The sequence below is a fragment of the Poecile atricapillus genome, chromosome Z, assembly GCF_030490865.1.
Source record: "Poecile atricapillus isolate bPoeAtr1 chromosome Z, bPoeAtr1.hap1, whole genome shotgun sequence".
In the NCBI taxonomy this organism is placed as follows: domain Eukaryota; kingdom Metazoa; phylum Chordata; class Aves; order Passeriformes; family Paridae; genus Poecile; species Poecile atricapillus.
In genome coordinates this window covers 77,395,961-77,413,440 of record NC_081289.1, presented here as the reverse complement: position 1 = coordinate 77,413,440, position 17,480 = coordinate 77,395,961, and the positions used below count along the sequence as shown (strand labels likewise).

General features: G+C 35.4%; 1 protein-coding gene across 11 annotated transcripts in view; it reads left to right on the top strand.

Annotated features, from left to right (window-relative positions):
- PAM (peptidylglycine alpha-amidating monooxygenase) overlaps window positions 1-17,480 on the top strand; it is a 132,010-nt gene that overhangs the window by 71,776 nt on the left and 42,754 nt on the right. For all 11 annotated transcript variants that reach the window (XM_058865363.1, XM_058865371.1, XM_058865370.1 and 8 more), the window contains exons 6-13: window positions 676-761; window positions 2,425-2,508; window positions 11,125-11,173; window positions 11,636-11,703; window positions 13,399-13,479; window positions 13,585-13,661; window positions 13,951-14,054; window positions 16,818-17,005. In XM_058865363.1, the coding sequence (XP_058721346.1) occupies window positions 676-761; window positions 2,425-2,508; window positions 11,125-11,173; window positions 11,636-11,703; window positions 13,399-13,479; window positions 13,585-13,661; window positions 13,951-14,054; window positions 16,818-17,005 (737 nt within the window). The remainder of the gene's footprint in view (window positions 1-675; window positions 762-2,424; window positions 2,509-11,124; window positions 11,174-11,635; window positions 11,704-13,398; window positions 13,480-13,584; window positions 13,662-13,950; window positions 14,055-16,817; window positions 17,006-17,480) is intronic.

The following is a 17,480-nucleotide window of genomic DNA, read 5'->3' as shown; positions in this document are numbered from 1 at the left end:
TGCATTTTTTGGTTTGTTTATTTGTGATTTTTTTGGTGATTGTTTCATTTGTATGTATATGTTTTGTGTATATGTATGTGTGTGATTTTTCTATTTTGAAAACAAGAAATCATGCAGTGGAATAAAAATTAACTTAAAGCAATGAGATCATATTAAGTACATGGAAGAGCATTAATGCCTCCTATCTGTGGGTTCATAAACAGCTTCCCACCACTTTTTAGAAAATAATTTTAAAATTAATTTGAAATAACCAATATTATATTTTGTGGGGGCTTTTTTTCTGCTTTGTGCATGAGTCCTGTTCTTCTGTGTAAATGTAGCAGCCATTGTCATTTTGTATCACTTGAGTTGACTTGTGCTAGAAATTTTCATACAGTTCATTACCATAAAACATTCCTTCATTTTTTCCAGCACAGATTAATAAGCTAACAGGGCCCATCAGAACTGTCTAACACTGCTTTAATGCAAAGGGAGGGAAATAAAAGAAGGTGGAACATGGGCCAGTATCTGTGAAAGCAATCTACATTAAAAGAACTGTGTTTAATCAGCATACATTCAAAAAATCATTATAGATCTTAAAATTATTTATTATAAAATTTGCATGTAAGTCACCTATTGTTTTCTGATTTCAGAATTTTAAAAATAATATTCTCTTTTCTTTCCTCTTATTTCTAGGGATTGTGATGAAGGAACATGCAAAGATAAATCTAACATTTTGTATGCTTGGGCAAGAAATGCTCCACCCACCAGGTTGCCCAAAGGTATTGGCACTTAAATGTGGAGTTACTGTGTGCAGGGGCAGGGGAAAAAGGAGGACATGGAAGTAAGAACCTGGCGTATCTGGGAACATCCTGTAATATTTTTATTATGTCCAGTTGATAGAAATTGTAAAAACCTCGACCTTATTAACTATGAAATACATTATGCTAGCTAACATACTTGTGGGTTTTTGTCATTCTGTTTGCTATACCATTTTGGATTGATGTAGGGGGAAAAAAAGGCAGAGGGAGAGATAACTATCATAGTACACTATTTATTTTTATATAGCATTTCCTACTATATGTTACTAGAACGTTACCATTTATGTATCTTTCAAGAGCACACAAACTACATTAAAATATTTTTTGCTTGTTTGGGAAAACACAAGCAAGTTCAATCAAAACACTTCATTTTTCCTGTTTAAAGTATACATAGACAATTTAATGTGTTTAATGCTTTGATGCAGTTGAGCAACACGCTTGTATACCCATTTTCTTGTATGAGAGACAGCTCTGCTGAATGAAATCAGCATTTTAAGCTACTTGGAGTGATATGTCTGGATGGCAGGGTGAAGTGCTTCTTTGTAATAACCACTAATGGTCTTAGAAATATTTACCATCTATATGGCCTTGATCTGAAAATATCTGGAATTCCAAGTATTTTTTTCTTTCATCTTTTACTGCCCATTTTCATATCCAGGGGCAGTATCATGAAAATGCTTTTTAAATAATCCATTTACACACTTACCAACATGAATGTTACTTGATTCTGTTATCAAAATGTCAAGTTTAAAAAAAAATGGTTACATGGGGGAATCTATAGAAGTTTTGTACTCATAGGATTCTTGCTGTTAAACCCCAGCCAGTAATACTTTTCTTGTTGGTGAGCTGTGTAAAAATACAAGGTTTGTAGGGAGTATTCGTAAAGATGCCTCATTTGTGCACAAAGAGGCTGCAGTCCCATTTATAAGTTGGCTTTGCCTATTACTGTGGGATTCTCTGACCAAATACGAAGAAATTGCTTTCTCTGCTTCTTTTGAAAAGTATTCATTGTAGAATTGGTTTAGAGAAATCCCTTTTGGTGATGGTGATAACTTGAAATTTCATTGTTTCAAATTATTCAAGCTTCTCTACTATGTTTTGTGCCTCTGCTTGCTTCTCTCATCAAGTAACATAGCTGCATAATTTCATCAAGATTTTTTCTGCATGTAATATTAATTGAAATCTAAAAATATTTTACTACAGAACTTTTTTTCTTCTCATTCTCAATGTCTTCTTAGTAAGTTAGTGTTAGATAGTTTATATCATACAGAGATTGTATGAGAAGTGAAAGTTCCACCAAATTCTACATAGATGACAAGACTTCATTTTTATTTTTGATTTTTATGAGATCTGTATTAATGTTCTTTTATTGAGAGAGTTCTCTGCATAAAGCAGATACGAATTAATTTGTAATTAAGTTATGGTCTTAGCTTCTTAGTCTGTTTGGGATCATGTGCTGGTGGTTTTCCAGGGTTTTAGACAACATTTTCTTCAGTGGTGTCTGAAATTTTCTTCCCCTTCACTCTTAGCCAATAAAGTGGTTTGTATCTTTTTATGCTGTCAGTGATGGTGAATCATCTTACATTTTATTGTTTCTGAAAACAGGATGTTTTCCTTCTTTTAGGTGTTGGATTCAGAGTTGGAGGAGAAGCGGGTAGCAGATACTTTGTTCTCCAGGTACACTATGGAGATGTTAGCGCATTTAGAGGTATGCATTTTGGAAATTTGCTCTGTAAGTTGTATCAGCTACAGCATCAAAAACATTTGCCTGTAGAAAATAATTTTCTGTTAGTGCCACTTGCAAAGATCAGTGGGCATATTTGTAATACAGTTTGTATATTAACTTCATAAACTTGATTTAGCTCTATAAATATTTGAAAGGTGAAAAGCATTTTTTTCTTCAAAAAACATGGAGCAAATTACTTAAAGTAAAGAAGCAGATAAATAATTTTACATTTAGGGAGAAATTTGCGGGTTCCATATATAATTCAGTGTTTTCTTTAATGAAGTTGAAACTAATACGTGTGAACGCACTTAACCTTCATCTTGAGTAGATTGCGAACAGATTATATTCACTAGCCAGTCAGAGTATTTGTGTTTGGAAAGAATGTAACTCCTGGAGATAGTGTCTTGTTTGTTTGGCTTGGGTTTTGGGTTGTTTTGTTGTTTCTTTTAAGGTGAAACACTCATTTCAGGCATAGCAATATACTTATCCTTGTTATCGAGTGTTTCACAGAATCACATAATGGTTGAGGTTGAAACAAACCTTTGGAAGTCATCTGGCCCATGCCCTCCCTGCTACAACCTGTTGTCCAGGCTCATGTCCAGGTATATTCAGCGGTAGAAACACCCCAGGATCTCCTCTGCCCGTGCTTAGTCATCCACACAGCGAAAAGGTTTCCTGATGTTCGGTGGAAGCCTCCTGTGTTTCAGAGTGTACCCATCACCTCTGGTCCTGTCACAGAGCACTGAGAATAGCCTGGCTCCCTCTTCTTTGCACCCTCCTTCCAGATCCTACTCTTCTTCAGGCTGAACAGTGCCAGCTGTCTTAGCCTTCCCTCATGGGAGACAAGCTCCGTTCCCTTCATAATCTTCGTGTCCCTTCACTGGACACTCTCTGTGTCTTTCTCACACTAGGAAGCCCAGCACTGAACACAGAACTCCAGATGTCACCTCACCATTGCAGAGCAGAAGGAAAGGATCCCCTTTATGATCTGCTGGCCCTGCTTTGGCAGATGCAGCAGACAGCACCATCTACCTTCTTTGCAGCAAGGCCGCACAGGCAGGCCATGCTCAGCCCAAGGAGCCCCAGATCCTTTGCTGCCAAGCTGCTTCCCAGCCTGCTGATGCCTGGGGTTGTACCTCCCCACATGCAGGACTTGGCACTTCCCTTGCTCTTCATGATGTTCCTGTCAGGCCTTCTCTCCAGCCTGTCCAGGTCCCTCTGGATGGCAGCATAACCATTGGGTGCATCTCTCACTTCACCCATTTTGGTATCATTTGCAATTGCTGAGGTTGCACCTGTCCCACCATCCAAGTCATTGATGGAGATGTTGAACGGGACTGAAGCCAATATTGATTCCTGAGCTATGCCACTAGTTGCCATCCTCTGACTATACAACCATTCAGCTGGTGTTCAGTCCACCTCATTTCTTATTCAGACTATATGTTATGAGCTGGGATTTGGAAAATTTGAATTTCGTTAATGAACATTGATGTATTGGTGATCCGCGATTTTTGGAGATTATTTTATTTATTTGTTTGTATTTCATATTGCACTTTGTTCTTTAAACTTGAAATTCCTTGTTCAGACACCTTTGAAGTACATATATTCTTACTTTTACTCCGTGAATCACATCCTGAGCAGAGTTTTTTTACAGCCTCTGGTCATCAAAAGCAAAAAAGCTGTGGGTTGTCATTCCCATGGAACTCATCTGTGATACATTACTGATGCAGGATTTAAGCAAGAATGTGAAGAACCTCATGGGCTAATGATAATAAAAATGTTGGACTTGAAAGAAGAGAAAGCTGAATAAGAACAAAAAATTAAGGGAGGAATATGCATTACAACAGTAGTTCAAGCTATGCCTGTGGCCTCTCTATCCTCCACATGGTATCATGGTAAATGATCTACAGACTGTACTTGGTTTTGAAGGGAGAAGTTACGAGGTAGGTGCAGCTTCCCAGTGCCATGCAGCCTCTCTTCTGTGTATCTCTAATAACATTTGGGCAATACTTAGCTAGAATTTTAAGCAGCACTGTCTGAAGCAGAAGCTGTAGTTTCTGACATGACAGGAAGATACATCATGGCTTAATGGCAATATTGGTAGAGGAGGAGGAGGGAATAAGCTGAGTGTGCCATCACTGTTTGAATGGAGCATATATGCAAATATTGACAGTTAAAGTCGAAAGAATTGATTTTCATGAGAGAGTTCAGATGGACCCTTAAAACCCATGTGATTCTTTGCCTGCTAAAATCCTGAATAATTAAAGGTGCAAACCTCTAAAGAGAGCATATTCATCAACAGTCTGCTCTTCATTATTGCTTGGGGACATTGAGAGTTCCCATTGTTCATTTTCACTCTTAAGTATAATATATGAGTATGTAGTTATTAAAAAAATTAGATCAGTAACCATCACTGCACATTAGTTGAGAATGTCTTTGGAAATTTTTATTAACAACTTGAGTTGTTAGTCAAAGCTTCTACCCTACTTGCACACTTAGAGAAACTGTAGTGAAAGAAATTAAAACATCATTTTTTACCTCCTATAGACCCTCTGCAGCAGACTCCTTATTTTTTGCCTAGCATATATATGTGGGACTTCGAAATGCCATAGATGCAAGCCTGCAAAATTATGAAAGTTTAAGAGGTGTTGTTGACTTACAGATTATGATGTGGGAGATGATACCAGTGTCATGTACTGTTTCAACTGTTACAGAGTATGATAGAGTGCCCTTCATTTTTCATTTTTGCTTGGTAGTCTGTGATCTCATTTTTAAAGTAAAAAAGAATATACCTTTTTTGTCATTTGTGAGAAGAAATGTTTTTAATGTTGCCTGCCTGTGAAAATTCCAGTTGAGAAAAATACAGTTTTAATCTAATAAAATGTCCTAAACTTTCATAGTGGTGTTCAAAGGTATTCAATTCATAATCTTCAGCTAGTTTCACAAGTATTTTTAAATTTCAGGAATAACCTAAAGGGATTTTTCTTGTTATGACATGTCTGTTGATAGCTACAAACATAAAAATAAGAATAGAGCCAAAGCATAATACAGTCACTGAAGTTTATATTTAAGCACATGCAGTTGTGGCAATTTAGAACAAAGGATAAATGATGTAACTTGTTATGCTTTCAGTAGTATATAAAGGATTCCAAAGCATTGTTCAGAGTTTACTATTATGACTTACAAGTAATTGGAAATATCAAATATTTGACTTGATGTAGTAGTTATTTATGTATTAGCACCCAATTTTATTTCCTATCAGTTTTGGAAAGAAAAAAATGCCATTGTTAAAATCATCAAATCTCATGTTCAACTCTTCTAAAAAGAACATTCTGAAAAAAACATTTTTCATTTCATTAACCAAGTATTAAATTAATTAATTCTGCTTTCCATCTCTTCTTACCTATAATCCTGAGCTAAGAATTAGTATTCAGATTTCCACTTTGCTCTCAGTTAACAAAATAAAACTTACTATACCTTGTCTAAAGTAAGCAGATTAAAATAAAGGCTGGAGAATCAAAAACACATTCTACAAAAAAAACATGTAAAGAGCCATCTTAGTAAAATATTGATTTCTCTATTCAATTTTCTTCACATTTGTACTGTAAAGCAAAAATTATTGTGGAATTGCACCTGATAGTGAATTAAGCAAACAAGTAAAAAATTGTCAGAAATTTGTCTGCCTTTTTATAGTCATAAGTGTTTCAAGTTCAGATTAAAATTAAATTAAATCTAGCAATCTTTAGGTCTATAAAGAGAACCTGTAAGCTTTGAACTTGGGCTGTAGGGATATGCAGTGCAGACATCATCCTGGTCTTGCTTTATTCTTCTATGGAAGCACCTTTGAATCTGAATTTTGAAAAATGTGATATTTTTCTAATCCCTAGAATGTTTTTTCCCTTCCCTTCATATAACAAAGACTGATATTGTTTCTAATCTGCCATAATATTATCTTTCCAGCGCATGTGAGAATATAATTGTTATCCCCAAGAGTCAAATTATTTAGAAGTTACCAGTGATAAGGTCTTTTAGCTATTCTTTAGTGGAAGGTTTTCACATTCTGTCATTTGTATGTGTACAACTGTTGCACTGCTTGAAGCAATTAATAATTTTTTATCAATATGTTTGGAGCAAATTTATGGGGAAGCTTTTCATCTTTGTTCAGCTTTGTCTTTTTTTTCATTCCCTTTCTTATTCTCTCTCTTTTCTTGCACAATAAGCAATATTGCATTCTCAGCTTCTTCCTTTAACTCCCACCTTTTCACTAAAGGTATCTTTATTTCTCCCTGCTAACACTCCATGCAAGGATTATGTTACCCACATGACATATAATAACACAGATGTACCTGCTTTTCTTAGTGTTGTCTTACGGTTTGTTTTTTTTTGGTTGGGGAGAGTAACTCATTTTGGCTAGTTCATTCATTAAGCTAGTAGATGCCTTAAAAAGATCTGTTTCCTCATAAGAACGTGAATTGTATATTGTCCTTTAAACATTACTCTGAACATTATTCTGAACATTAGATTCAGTATGGTTCTCTTTGACATTCTCTTGAATATGCTAGTGTCTTGAAAAGTTATCTTTGCATATACACAGAGATTCATGGCTATGATATATTTTTATATCCTTTTAGCAAATCAGTCATCCGACCTTTATGAGGTCTTCACCTGTTAAAAATTTTTGAACCAGGATCAACAATTGTCTCCTTTCTGTTTGGAAAGTAAGTTGTGAAAATGTCACTGGGGAGTCTGTGTTTGCATTTTGTTTTCCACAAATTGAATAAAGGTACAGTTTCATTCCAGATTTCATACTAGACTTTTAAAAATAATTTTTCTGAATTGATACTGGATGAGTGAACAGATCAGCAAGTGAAAGCACCTTGACTTACATGAGAAAAACACTTCAAGATAGTATTATGTATCAAATATTAGATACCAATATTGAGTGCATTATTTGTCTCATTCTTTACTAGGACCTCAAGTTCATTTCTTGTGCTATATTACCTTGCTCTTTAAATATAATTTGTACAAAATTACTTCCCCATGGGCATTAGCTTTGAAATTGCCTTGCCCAGAGATTGTGCTCATCTTTGAGGCTACTTCTTACCTTTAATGAAGCAAAGCCAATTCTGAGACTATATGTGAAGATTCTGGTACAAATCAAGGGCTGACTTTGAAATAACAAGGGGTTTGGAGCTTCATAACAAGGGGTTTCGAGCTTCATAAAAAGGGCCACTCTGTTGCAGTAGAAGCTTGTAAGTATTCTAGTCACCATCTACAAGTGCTATACTGTTCCTATGAAATACTAGAAACAGAACACTAAAGAAGCTGAATAAATAGTTTGACCAGGGTGCTCAATAATTTATGATCCCCATACTCAGAGTGCAAATAAAGTAGGTTTTGAAGAGTGTCTGTTTTTATGAGTAAAAAACTCATGCAATTTTAAACATCTAGGAAGTCCTAAAAGTCTCAATGTCTGTGGCAGATTGTCATTCATGTGATTGAAGAGTTCAGGACTGTAGATCTGGAGAGACAGATTAGCAGAAAGCCAGTCAGGCTTGCTTCAGAAGTCTTAGCAAAATCAGCTTACAGAAGAAGAATGTTTCTCTTTAAGATAATTTTACTTCACATCAGGTGTGAGTATTTCTAGTATTTGAGATATTTCTCCTAGGAAACGTTTTAAAGGGGAGTAGCATTGGCGATTATTTTAAACTAATTTAAACATTTATTGACAGTTAAGCTTGGAATAAATGTTACAATGTTGTCATGTGCAGTTTTTTGAAATTATATCCTAAAATCTAAAGCCAGTTTAACATGCGCCATTGGCTTTGTTTGATATGGGTAAATAAAAGCAGGGATTATTTAATATGATTGTGTTACATTTGCATAGAACACAAAGCAGAGCACAACTTGTCAGCATTCTTCAGTGAAGTGTTCAGAGCTTTGAGTGTTTCAAGGAGGTGAACTGAAGGAAGGAGAAGCAGGGAAACATCAGATCCGGCATCCCTCTGTAGTTATTAGGAAAGATTCAGTTCAGTGGAGGACAAATATAGCCACAGAGAGAATTCTAAAGCACTGTAGGAATTCCTGAAAGGTTTAGACTAATGTATCCATCCATTCTTCTAACACAGCACTGCAGATCAGATACTTGTGCCAGAAGTCCATTTGTGCTTCTCCTGATACTGATTTAGATGGTTGTCTTATATAGTAGCAATTGTAATAATTAGTAGAACTTTCCAGATATCTTCAGTTCATTTTGAAATTGCTCTATTTAGATGAAAATGCTGATTAAAAATTTTTCCATGCTCTGAAAATTCAAATTTTGTCAAAATACTTTAATATTGCCAAACTGAAATATATTTGAGTTTTTTTCCCTCCTCCTATGGTGCCACTTTTAAGAGACACTACAATGTAGTAAGGGCTAAAGTTTTCAAATAAGAAATTAGTTGGATGGTTTGGGAATAATTTTCCAGCAGTTTTCAAAAGATAGAATGGTGATGTTTTCAACTAAAATTCCAAAACTGGGAGACACAAAATGACTGATGGCATTTTAAAATTTTAAATTTTATTACTTCAAGTAATAATGTTCTGAAAGGAAGCAAGCATTTTCCAATTTCCGTTGAACTTCATGTAGTGCAGAATTCTAACAATATTAAACTTAGAAAAACTGAGTTCTGGAGCATCACCAGTGTTATTTATATAAGAAAAATATACTTTGAAATGAGGAGAGTGGGGTAGAAGAGACTTTACAGAGACCTTTGTAGCAAACACTGAAAAGGAGTTTAGTTTCTCTTTCTCTTGAATGTTTTCTTACCATTCCCCTTCTTTTGTCGTAATAGCTTACTATTTTTGTCACTTTTGGGTTCTTGATTTGATAGTCTTGATTCTTGTAGGTAATCTTGATGAAAGAGCTACTGTTCTTTTTTTTTTTTTCCTGTGTACAGTGAAGACTTTGCTTTTTTTGTTGCTATTTGTAAAGGTGTAACTGTTATTCAGATTTTTAAATCCAGAAGTGTTTATTGCAATGCACAGAGCTGGAATAACTAAGAGTTTATAGTTGCCATAATGATAAGCATTATGAGAGCCCAGTGAAATTGTGTTACACATGTATTAATTTACAGATCTACTTTATGAACATAGTGAAAACAGATTCTAGTAAATTCTATCAGTGATGGTGAAAAGCAAACTGATTATTATCCCTTAATAACGATATGCGGGGTGACTGAAATAGCTAATGTGTGAAAACCTGAACTGATAGTTTTTGATCTATTAAGTTTCCATGTGTTGTTCAGCTTTGGCCATTATCCTTTTTCTGTTCAAAGGAACAACTTTTTCAGTTTGGAATCTGGCTATTTATGGGAGGAAAAGCTCTCAGAAGTTACCACTTGTTACCATAGCTACCCTGATCTCTTTCTTACCTGAAATCATGCTGTTGGATGGTATTTTTTCAGAATGTTCTGTTTATTTACTTTGGAATTAGGTCCATCTTTGACATGGGGTGGCTTTACCTTTAAGATAGCTTTGGGAGCTAAGGAAGTGAAGCTGCTGGTGACTGATGGGAGTCTTTTCTCCTGACCAGTTATCAGTCATTTCTAAGAATTGACAGCAGTTTTGACCATTGAAAAGTGGGATCAACTTGTGAACCCCACCTTAAGATGTAAAGTCAGAGCACTCTTGTTCTCTTTGTTTTCTGGCTGTGGAAGGTAACAGAGCTCCAGCTGGCCTCCTGTTCCCTGCCCAGGCCATGCGGCCCGGGCAGGGGCTGGGCTGGGCCTGCCACAGCTCCCAGCCGGGAGATGGGGCCTGCGGGGCTTGTCCTGGGCTCTGGCCAGGCTAGGCCGGTCCCTGGCTCAGCTGCAGTTTTATTTGCTGTGACGAAATTCACCAGAGACTGCCGAGTAAAGAAAACAAAAAAGCTCTTGACCTGTGGTGGGCTGAGACAGCGACCACACTCTCCAGAGCAGCCATGAAGAATCTTCTATCGCAGACAGCTCCAGCTGCTGCTCTGGCAGAGATCACAGAACCATCTACAAAGCCTGGGCAAGATTTTAACCCATTCATTACCCAGATGAGACTTGGAGATTAGTCCTTTTATCCAGAGAGAGAAAAAGAGAGTAATTGACATTTAAAGAGACTTTATAAACTTTTATAAACTCAAGTTCACTTCCTGACTTCTATTAAATTATTTCTGATAGCTGCGTTATTAATGGCTAAAATTTTTGCTTTTCTCAAATCTTTCACTTTTCTAACTTTGATCAAAATATGAATTTGTTTGAATCAAAACTTCTTTTTCTGTTAGTGTAAACATTATGCTGTTTCATTTTCCAATTGCTTGTTCATAAAGATCTACATTTTCTAGTACAGTAGTTTTCACCACCGAAGTTTCTCTCTGTATTAGGATTTCTACAACTGCAGTACTGAGATGATCAGATTTGTGCAACTTTCAGTAGTGTTTCCACAATATAACAATTTTACTGCACACAGTAAGATTGAAACTTGTTTTGCCTTCTGGTATTTTTTACGCAGCAGAAAAATCGTTTTAATATGTAGTAATTTGCAGGGGTTCAGTTGCTAATGATGAAACTTTCACAATTTGTACAGATAAACACAAGGACTGCTCTGGTGTAACTTTACATCTGACACATCAAAAGTGAGTATTTTTAGAATTGCTTACCATTCTTTTTCCATTGGAATAGAAATTGTGGATTATTTTGAAAATATGTGAAGTAAAAATACATTAAGAATTTTGAACTTGTGTCATCTGTTGGCAAAAAAAATTAATTTCTGCTAAGAAACTTGACACAACTGTGCTATGAGTACTGAGTTAATCCAGTTTAAGAGCTGCATATTTAGAAATCTGAGATAAGAACAGCAATTATGCAGATGATACTTTGTCCTATTTCACATACTTTGCAGAAAATGCTTGAGAAATGGTAGCAAAAAAGACAGGGAAGGGGAACTGCTGTGAAACAGCTTCTTTTTCAGGAGACCTGTTCCAGATGTAATCCAATGCTTAGAAATTAGTAGTATCAAATGACATTGCCTATCAATTACTTGATATGTTGTGTTTTACAGAGGACTTGTTTACTAGAGCTTGGGTTTTCCATTGCAGGCAGCCCTTGATTGCGGGAATGTATCTTATGATGTCTGTGAACACGGTCATACCACCAGGCAGGAAAGGTGAGTCAACATTTTACAAAGTGACTATATGATTTCAGCATCTAATATTGTTGCTTGTTGTGAAGGAAAATTTGACAGAGGCTTGCTGATATGTAGATGGAAAAAGTAATTATTTGATTGATTGAACAAGTGAGGGAAAAAATAGGTATGTTTAAGATTGTATCCTATTTCCCTATGACTACATCAATAAAGGCAATCAGAGCTGTATAAACACAAGTACAAATAACAATGAGTATTTCTTAATTTATTTTAATTTAATATTTTACAAAAGAAGGCCCTACCTATTTTCTAATTCCTCCTCTCTCCTGTAAAAAGCCATAAACTGTTTTGGACTCTTCTTCTCCTTCATTTGTTGTTCATGATATTTGTGATTCTACAAAGACTTCAGTTTTAAAAAATTAATTTCTACCAGTAAGGATCAGCAATTTAAGAATTTTATTCCTGTGTTCCTAGTTGGTTAAAAGGTCAAAATCCTGAAATAAAAATAATCATAATAGAAAGTTTCCGAACTGTGTCTATTCAGAATCCTGGATTTTATCTGAAACTCAGCTTGGAAACTCCTAAAATCCTTTCTTAAGTAGTGCATGGGATGCCTGAAATAAAAATAATCATAATAGAAAGTTTCCAAACTGTTTCTATTCAGAATCCTGGATTTTATCTGAAACTCAGCTTGGAAACTCCTAAAATCCTTTCTTCAGTAGTGCATGGGATGTTCTGTTTTAAGGAAGTTGAGCACTGACTATATTCTGCTATACCAAAATTTTTAAGGGGATAACCAAGAGCACCATTTGTCCCATTCACAGTTAGCTGACTAAATACGATGAGGTGATCAAATGCTCCGCTGACTCCAACTGTTTCAGCAACTTGAAACATTTTTAAATTTTAATTGAAATTAAAAATACTTTGCTCTCCAATATGAAAATATCAAATTAATCCCCCACTACCCAAAAGAATGTTTGATCAGTGTAGGAATTTAATTTTTCAACTGGAAGGGTGAGTGAAAAGGGCAAACAAACCGTTCTGTAATTCCTGATAACTGCCTTCTCATGTTCAGTCAAATTTACAGCTCTTAAGTGGAGCATGAAATGTGTAAAGCAGGAAATGTGGCGATAGCTCTCAGAAAGGCATCGGGATTTTTTTGTAGGCTCTCCCTTAGGTACTGTTACTGCACCTAACACAAGTACTACCCTGTAAACATTGTGCAGCACTTCTCTGACAAAGTCTCCTGTCTAATCCTAAATTAGATCTGTGCCCTTATAATCAAGACTTCATTCTATATTGTATCAGTTTAGAAATATATCCATTTATTCTAATTTTCCCCAGAGTATATAATTTACCATAGCTCTGTTTATTTTAAGCAATGCTCAACATAGTCTGTAAGTAAATTTATTACTTTATTTTGTTAAATAGCAATAGTGTACACCGGAAAAAGTTCTTCTGGCTTTCAGCCAGAAAGAATTTATATGTATGTAATTTTAAAGTAACCTGCAGTATATATTATTAGTTTGTCTTTGCAGTGTCTTGAGATGGACACTGCAGAAGTATAAGATATTATGTATTATCTTTTGAAATCATCTGTTGTCCAGTGTAGGTATGCTTTTTGTAAACCATGCCGAATGAAGTACAGTAATTCAACTGTTCTCTGTTTGATAAATGATCTGTTCGTCATTGCTTATTGCTGTCATGTTTTCACAGTGGTTGATGCAGACATTGCCTGTCATTACAAAAGGTCACCAATGCACCTTTTTGCCTACAGAGTTCACACGCACAGACTAGGTAAGAGTAACATAGCAATATCAAATACTTAACAGAAGAATGTTGACTCTGCAACGTATTTTTTAAAGTGTATCTCACTTCTCATGTTTATTGATATTCTTGTAGGTAAAGTAGTGAGTGGATACAGAGTGAGAAATGGTCAGTGGACATTGATTGGTAGACAGAGTCCGCAACTACCACAGGTTGGTTAGGTTCTTTTTAGTTCTGAATGTAAATTTTAATTATATTTGTTTCAAACTGAGAAGCTGAATTAGAAATCACATGTCCACAGATTTGCATCATGAAGTTTCCACTGGTTATGTGCTGTTGTGCTCCAGTGAAGTGGAAGTGAATATTGCCAGATATTATCACAATTAGATTATGATGCAAAAGTTGTTTCAGATATTTAGCACCGTCCTTCTCATCAGTGTCTATTGACACAGAGAATATGAAGCACTTTCACTGATGGTGGTTAATCATCCTCTCTTTCAGGCATTCTACCCTGTGAAATATCCAGTAGACGTTAGCTATGATGACATCCTAGCAGCCAGATGTGTGTTCAGTGGGGAAGGGAGAACTACAGAGACACACATAGGGTAAATTTTATCTATTTGCTCCATTTCAGAGCTTGTTTTTTCCAGGGTATTGGTTGTATGTAGAAATATTTTTGTTCTATGTCTTCTTCCAAGGTAATTCTAAGAAACAGTTTCTGCCAGAATGTTTTGTTATTCTGTCTACTTCAGATTTTAACTCCACACTATGTTCATTGATATTACTTGAATATTCTCTTTGCTCAAGTGTTCAGAACACTTTTGAAGTGAAGCTATGCTGCCAAACAACTTACTCAGGTGTTGGGCTGATCTTTTCTTAGAGAAGGATTCAGAAAATCAATTCTAGAAAATATATTTTTTAATCAGGTGACATTATTAACTGCTTATAGTGAAATAATAAAGCTTCACAATTCTGAAAGAAAATTTAGAGAAGCTAATAAAACTCTGATATTATTACCTGCTGCAAAACCTAGGCTTAAAAAATGTGAACTGATACTGCAATTACCTTTTTTCAGGCTTTTATGAAAAACAATCAAACCAGCAATTGTTAATAATAAAAAATAGGAAAATCTGAACTGTGTTAGTCACTGATGCTAATTGGCTGCAGGTGACAGACACAGCCCTGTAAGATTAAGTGGACAAATACAGCTGTAAGAATACATATAATATTAATACCCTCTTAACTGGCTGTGGTTCTTTGATCTGTAATTTAATGCATATGTAGAGAAACAAAGATAATCATTGAAAATCTCTCCATTCTGGGAGATTTGTGCTGAAGCATTCCAAGGAAAGAAATTTTTTTGCATTGAGCACCCTAGGTTTGCATCTCAGTGGAGGGTTAAGAAGTCAGCATGGATTTATCACCTTCCAGTGGACAATTAAGATTCGCATGTGTAACAGTTGGAAAAAATGAGTTGAGAAGAAGAGGTTTTTACAAATATCATGACACTAAAACCATAAAATCTTGATTTAACTGCTGACATTTTTTCACAAGTACGAAAAGTTTCTGTCATGTTTCTGTGACTTTCCCCAAAGTAGTTCCTGTTTGTTGAATAACCCTTACAGTTTAAGAAACAATCTTAGGAATATTATGGTATTTCCTTTCAATGTAGTAATATGCTTTCAGTGGGGAAACTCTCTGTCCTTTTCATTACAGTAATTATTATTATAATTATTATTTTATTGTTTAATTTTTATTATTTATTTGCACTATAATATATGAAGGTTATTGTATGAATAATTCCATATTGTTTATTAGTATTCTCATTAATATTTTAGTGTTAATATTATTTGTTTATTAATATTTATCATTATTATATTTTACCATAAGTTTTATTTTGTCCCACTCTGGGGAGGGCAGGTGTGGGGGCAGTGAGCAGCAGTACTTAACTGCCACCTGAAATTAAACCACAACAAATGCTTAGACACAGTAGCATGTCAGGTGAACCACAATTTGTGCAATTTCCACATCCTGCTTTCTACTGGAGTTTTAAAGAGGAAGCAATTACAGTGATGGATTTTGGAGGTCCAACAGTGAAGTTAATGCTTTCTAAAAGCTTAAGCAGAGTTTGCCCAGTCAGAGTGTCATTTTTTTAGTCTCCAAGGGTTGCCAAACTTCCAATGCAGGGAAAAACAACCAATTCCTCTTCTGCAACAGTCTCTTCTCCCATGTTTCCCTTTCTCCTCTCTGGCTTGTGCTATTATTGTTGCTATGGTGAATAAATGAATGCTGCAGAATGCTGCTGGAAAAGTCAGCACTGATGTCTTTTGCGAGCAGTTAATAGACCACCTCTATTTTTTTAATGAGTGTAGACTCATTGTTTAATTGTGAAAGCTAATTAAAAAATCTTGGTGTAAACCCCTATATTTTATAAACTTCTGTTAAAAAGTCCTAGCTTATTCATTGTCAGGATTGTAGCTCTAAACAAAAGATACTATATGGCAGAGGAAGAAACAGACCACAGTTTTAAAGAGGCCTTATATACTCTGCTTCACAAAGTAGTATTTTTCAGAAAAAAAACCACTTACTTGTGCCAGCTGTTTTTTTTGTTGAAGACAGGATTATGTAGCAGTACAGAAGAGCCACTTCTCTTTCAAGTGCATGCACAACATTTATTGAAGAGATTAATTTTGCTAGTGTTTTATCATCCCCCTTGCACTCGTGTTTTTGTTACAGAAGCTTACTGACAAGTTATTCTCCAGATGACAGTTCTGTGTTCTCTTTAAGAGATACTTATGGTATCTTAATATGTAATGAAAATAAGTTTTGCAGTATTAGAGTCAGTGTGGTTGGACAATAAATGAATGCACTTGATGAGGAAAGGGGGAAGATTTGTCATAAAAATAATTGCTGAAATTAAACATGTATGTTATTTGCAACAATTTCAAATTACATTTGTTCAATGTAATTTTCTTTTTTTAGAAAAGTGAATAGTACTGAATGATACAGCTCTGTCATATTTAATCAGCACTTGTGCACAGTTGATAAGACAATGCAAACTGTGTGGAGTATACTGGAGGAATGAGAAGGAAGAGCAGTTTAAATAGGTGGTGCAATTTTCTGTAAAATCAAAAGCAAATTGCTAGAAATTTCTGAGATACGTGGGGATTTTGTGCACACTGCTTTTCTCCAGTATAAACCAAAAGAAATTTCTGATACTCACTGCAATGCAGGTATTGCATGTTTTAGTTTGGGGTATCTAAACATTTGATTGCAGTGTTTTAGTATCCCGTTAAACAAGTTGTATGAATTAAGTAACAGCTATTCAGCTTATTTTCTAAGTGCCACATCTTTTCTGTACTGTGTAGGGGTACTGCCAATGATGAAATGTGCAACTTCTACATTATGTACTATATGGAAGCCAAGCATGCTGTCTCATATATGACCTGCACACAGAATGCAAACCCTGAAATCTTCAGAAATATTCCGCAGGAGGCAAATATTCCTATTCCTGTCAAGTCTGATGTGCTGAAGATGATGCATGGGCATCATGAAGGTGAAAAACACTTGTAATCAGTTTTATTCATGCCATCTTAACGCTCACTGATGTATTTCTCTATGTTGTGTTGGTAAGCAAAATTTTCACAAAGAGGTAATGCAGTTCTGCATAAAATTCAAATTGCTAATTAATAAAGCATCATGGGATTCTGCTGTTTATTTTGTTAGAAATGTCTGCCATAGTCTTTTTTCTGTTTCTTTCTCCTGTTGTCTTCCAATTTCCAACATATTTTTACAGCTGTGTGACCTGTGTGCCCTAAAGACTGGCTTCTTTTTCTATGCCAAACTTTATATTTACAGTTTCTTAATGTTTACTTTAACTTCTGTCTATTTCCCACAAAACTGAATTATAACATTGCCCTAGTTTTCTAGATCCCACTGCCATGTTATGGGAGGAATCAAATTTTTACATTGAACAGTTGTAGCCACATAAATTGCAGCAACAGTATTATCCAGAGGTTATCTGACTGATG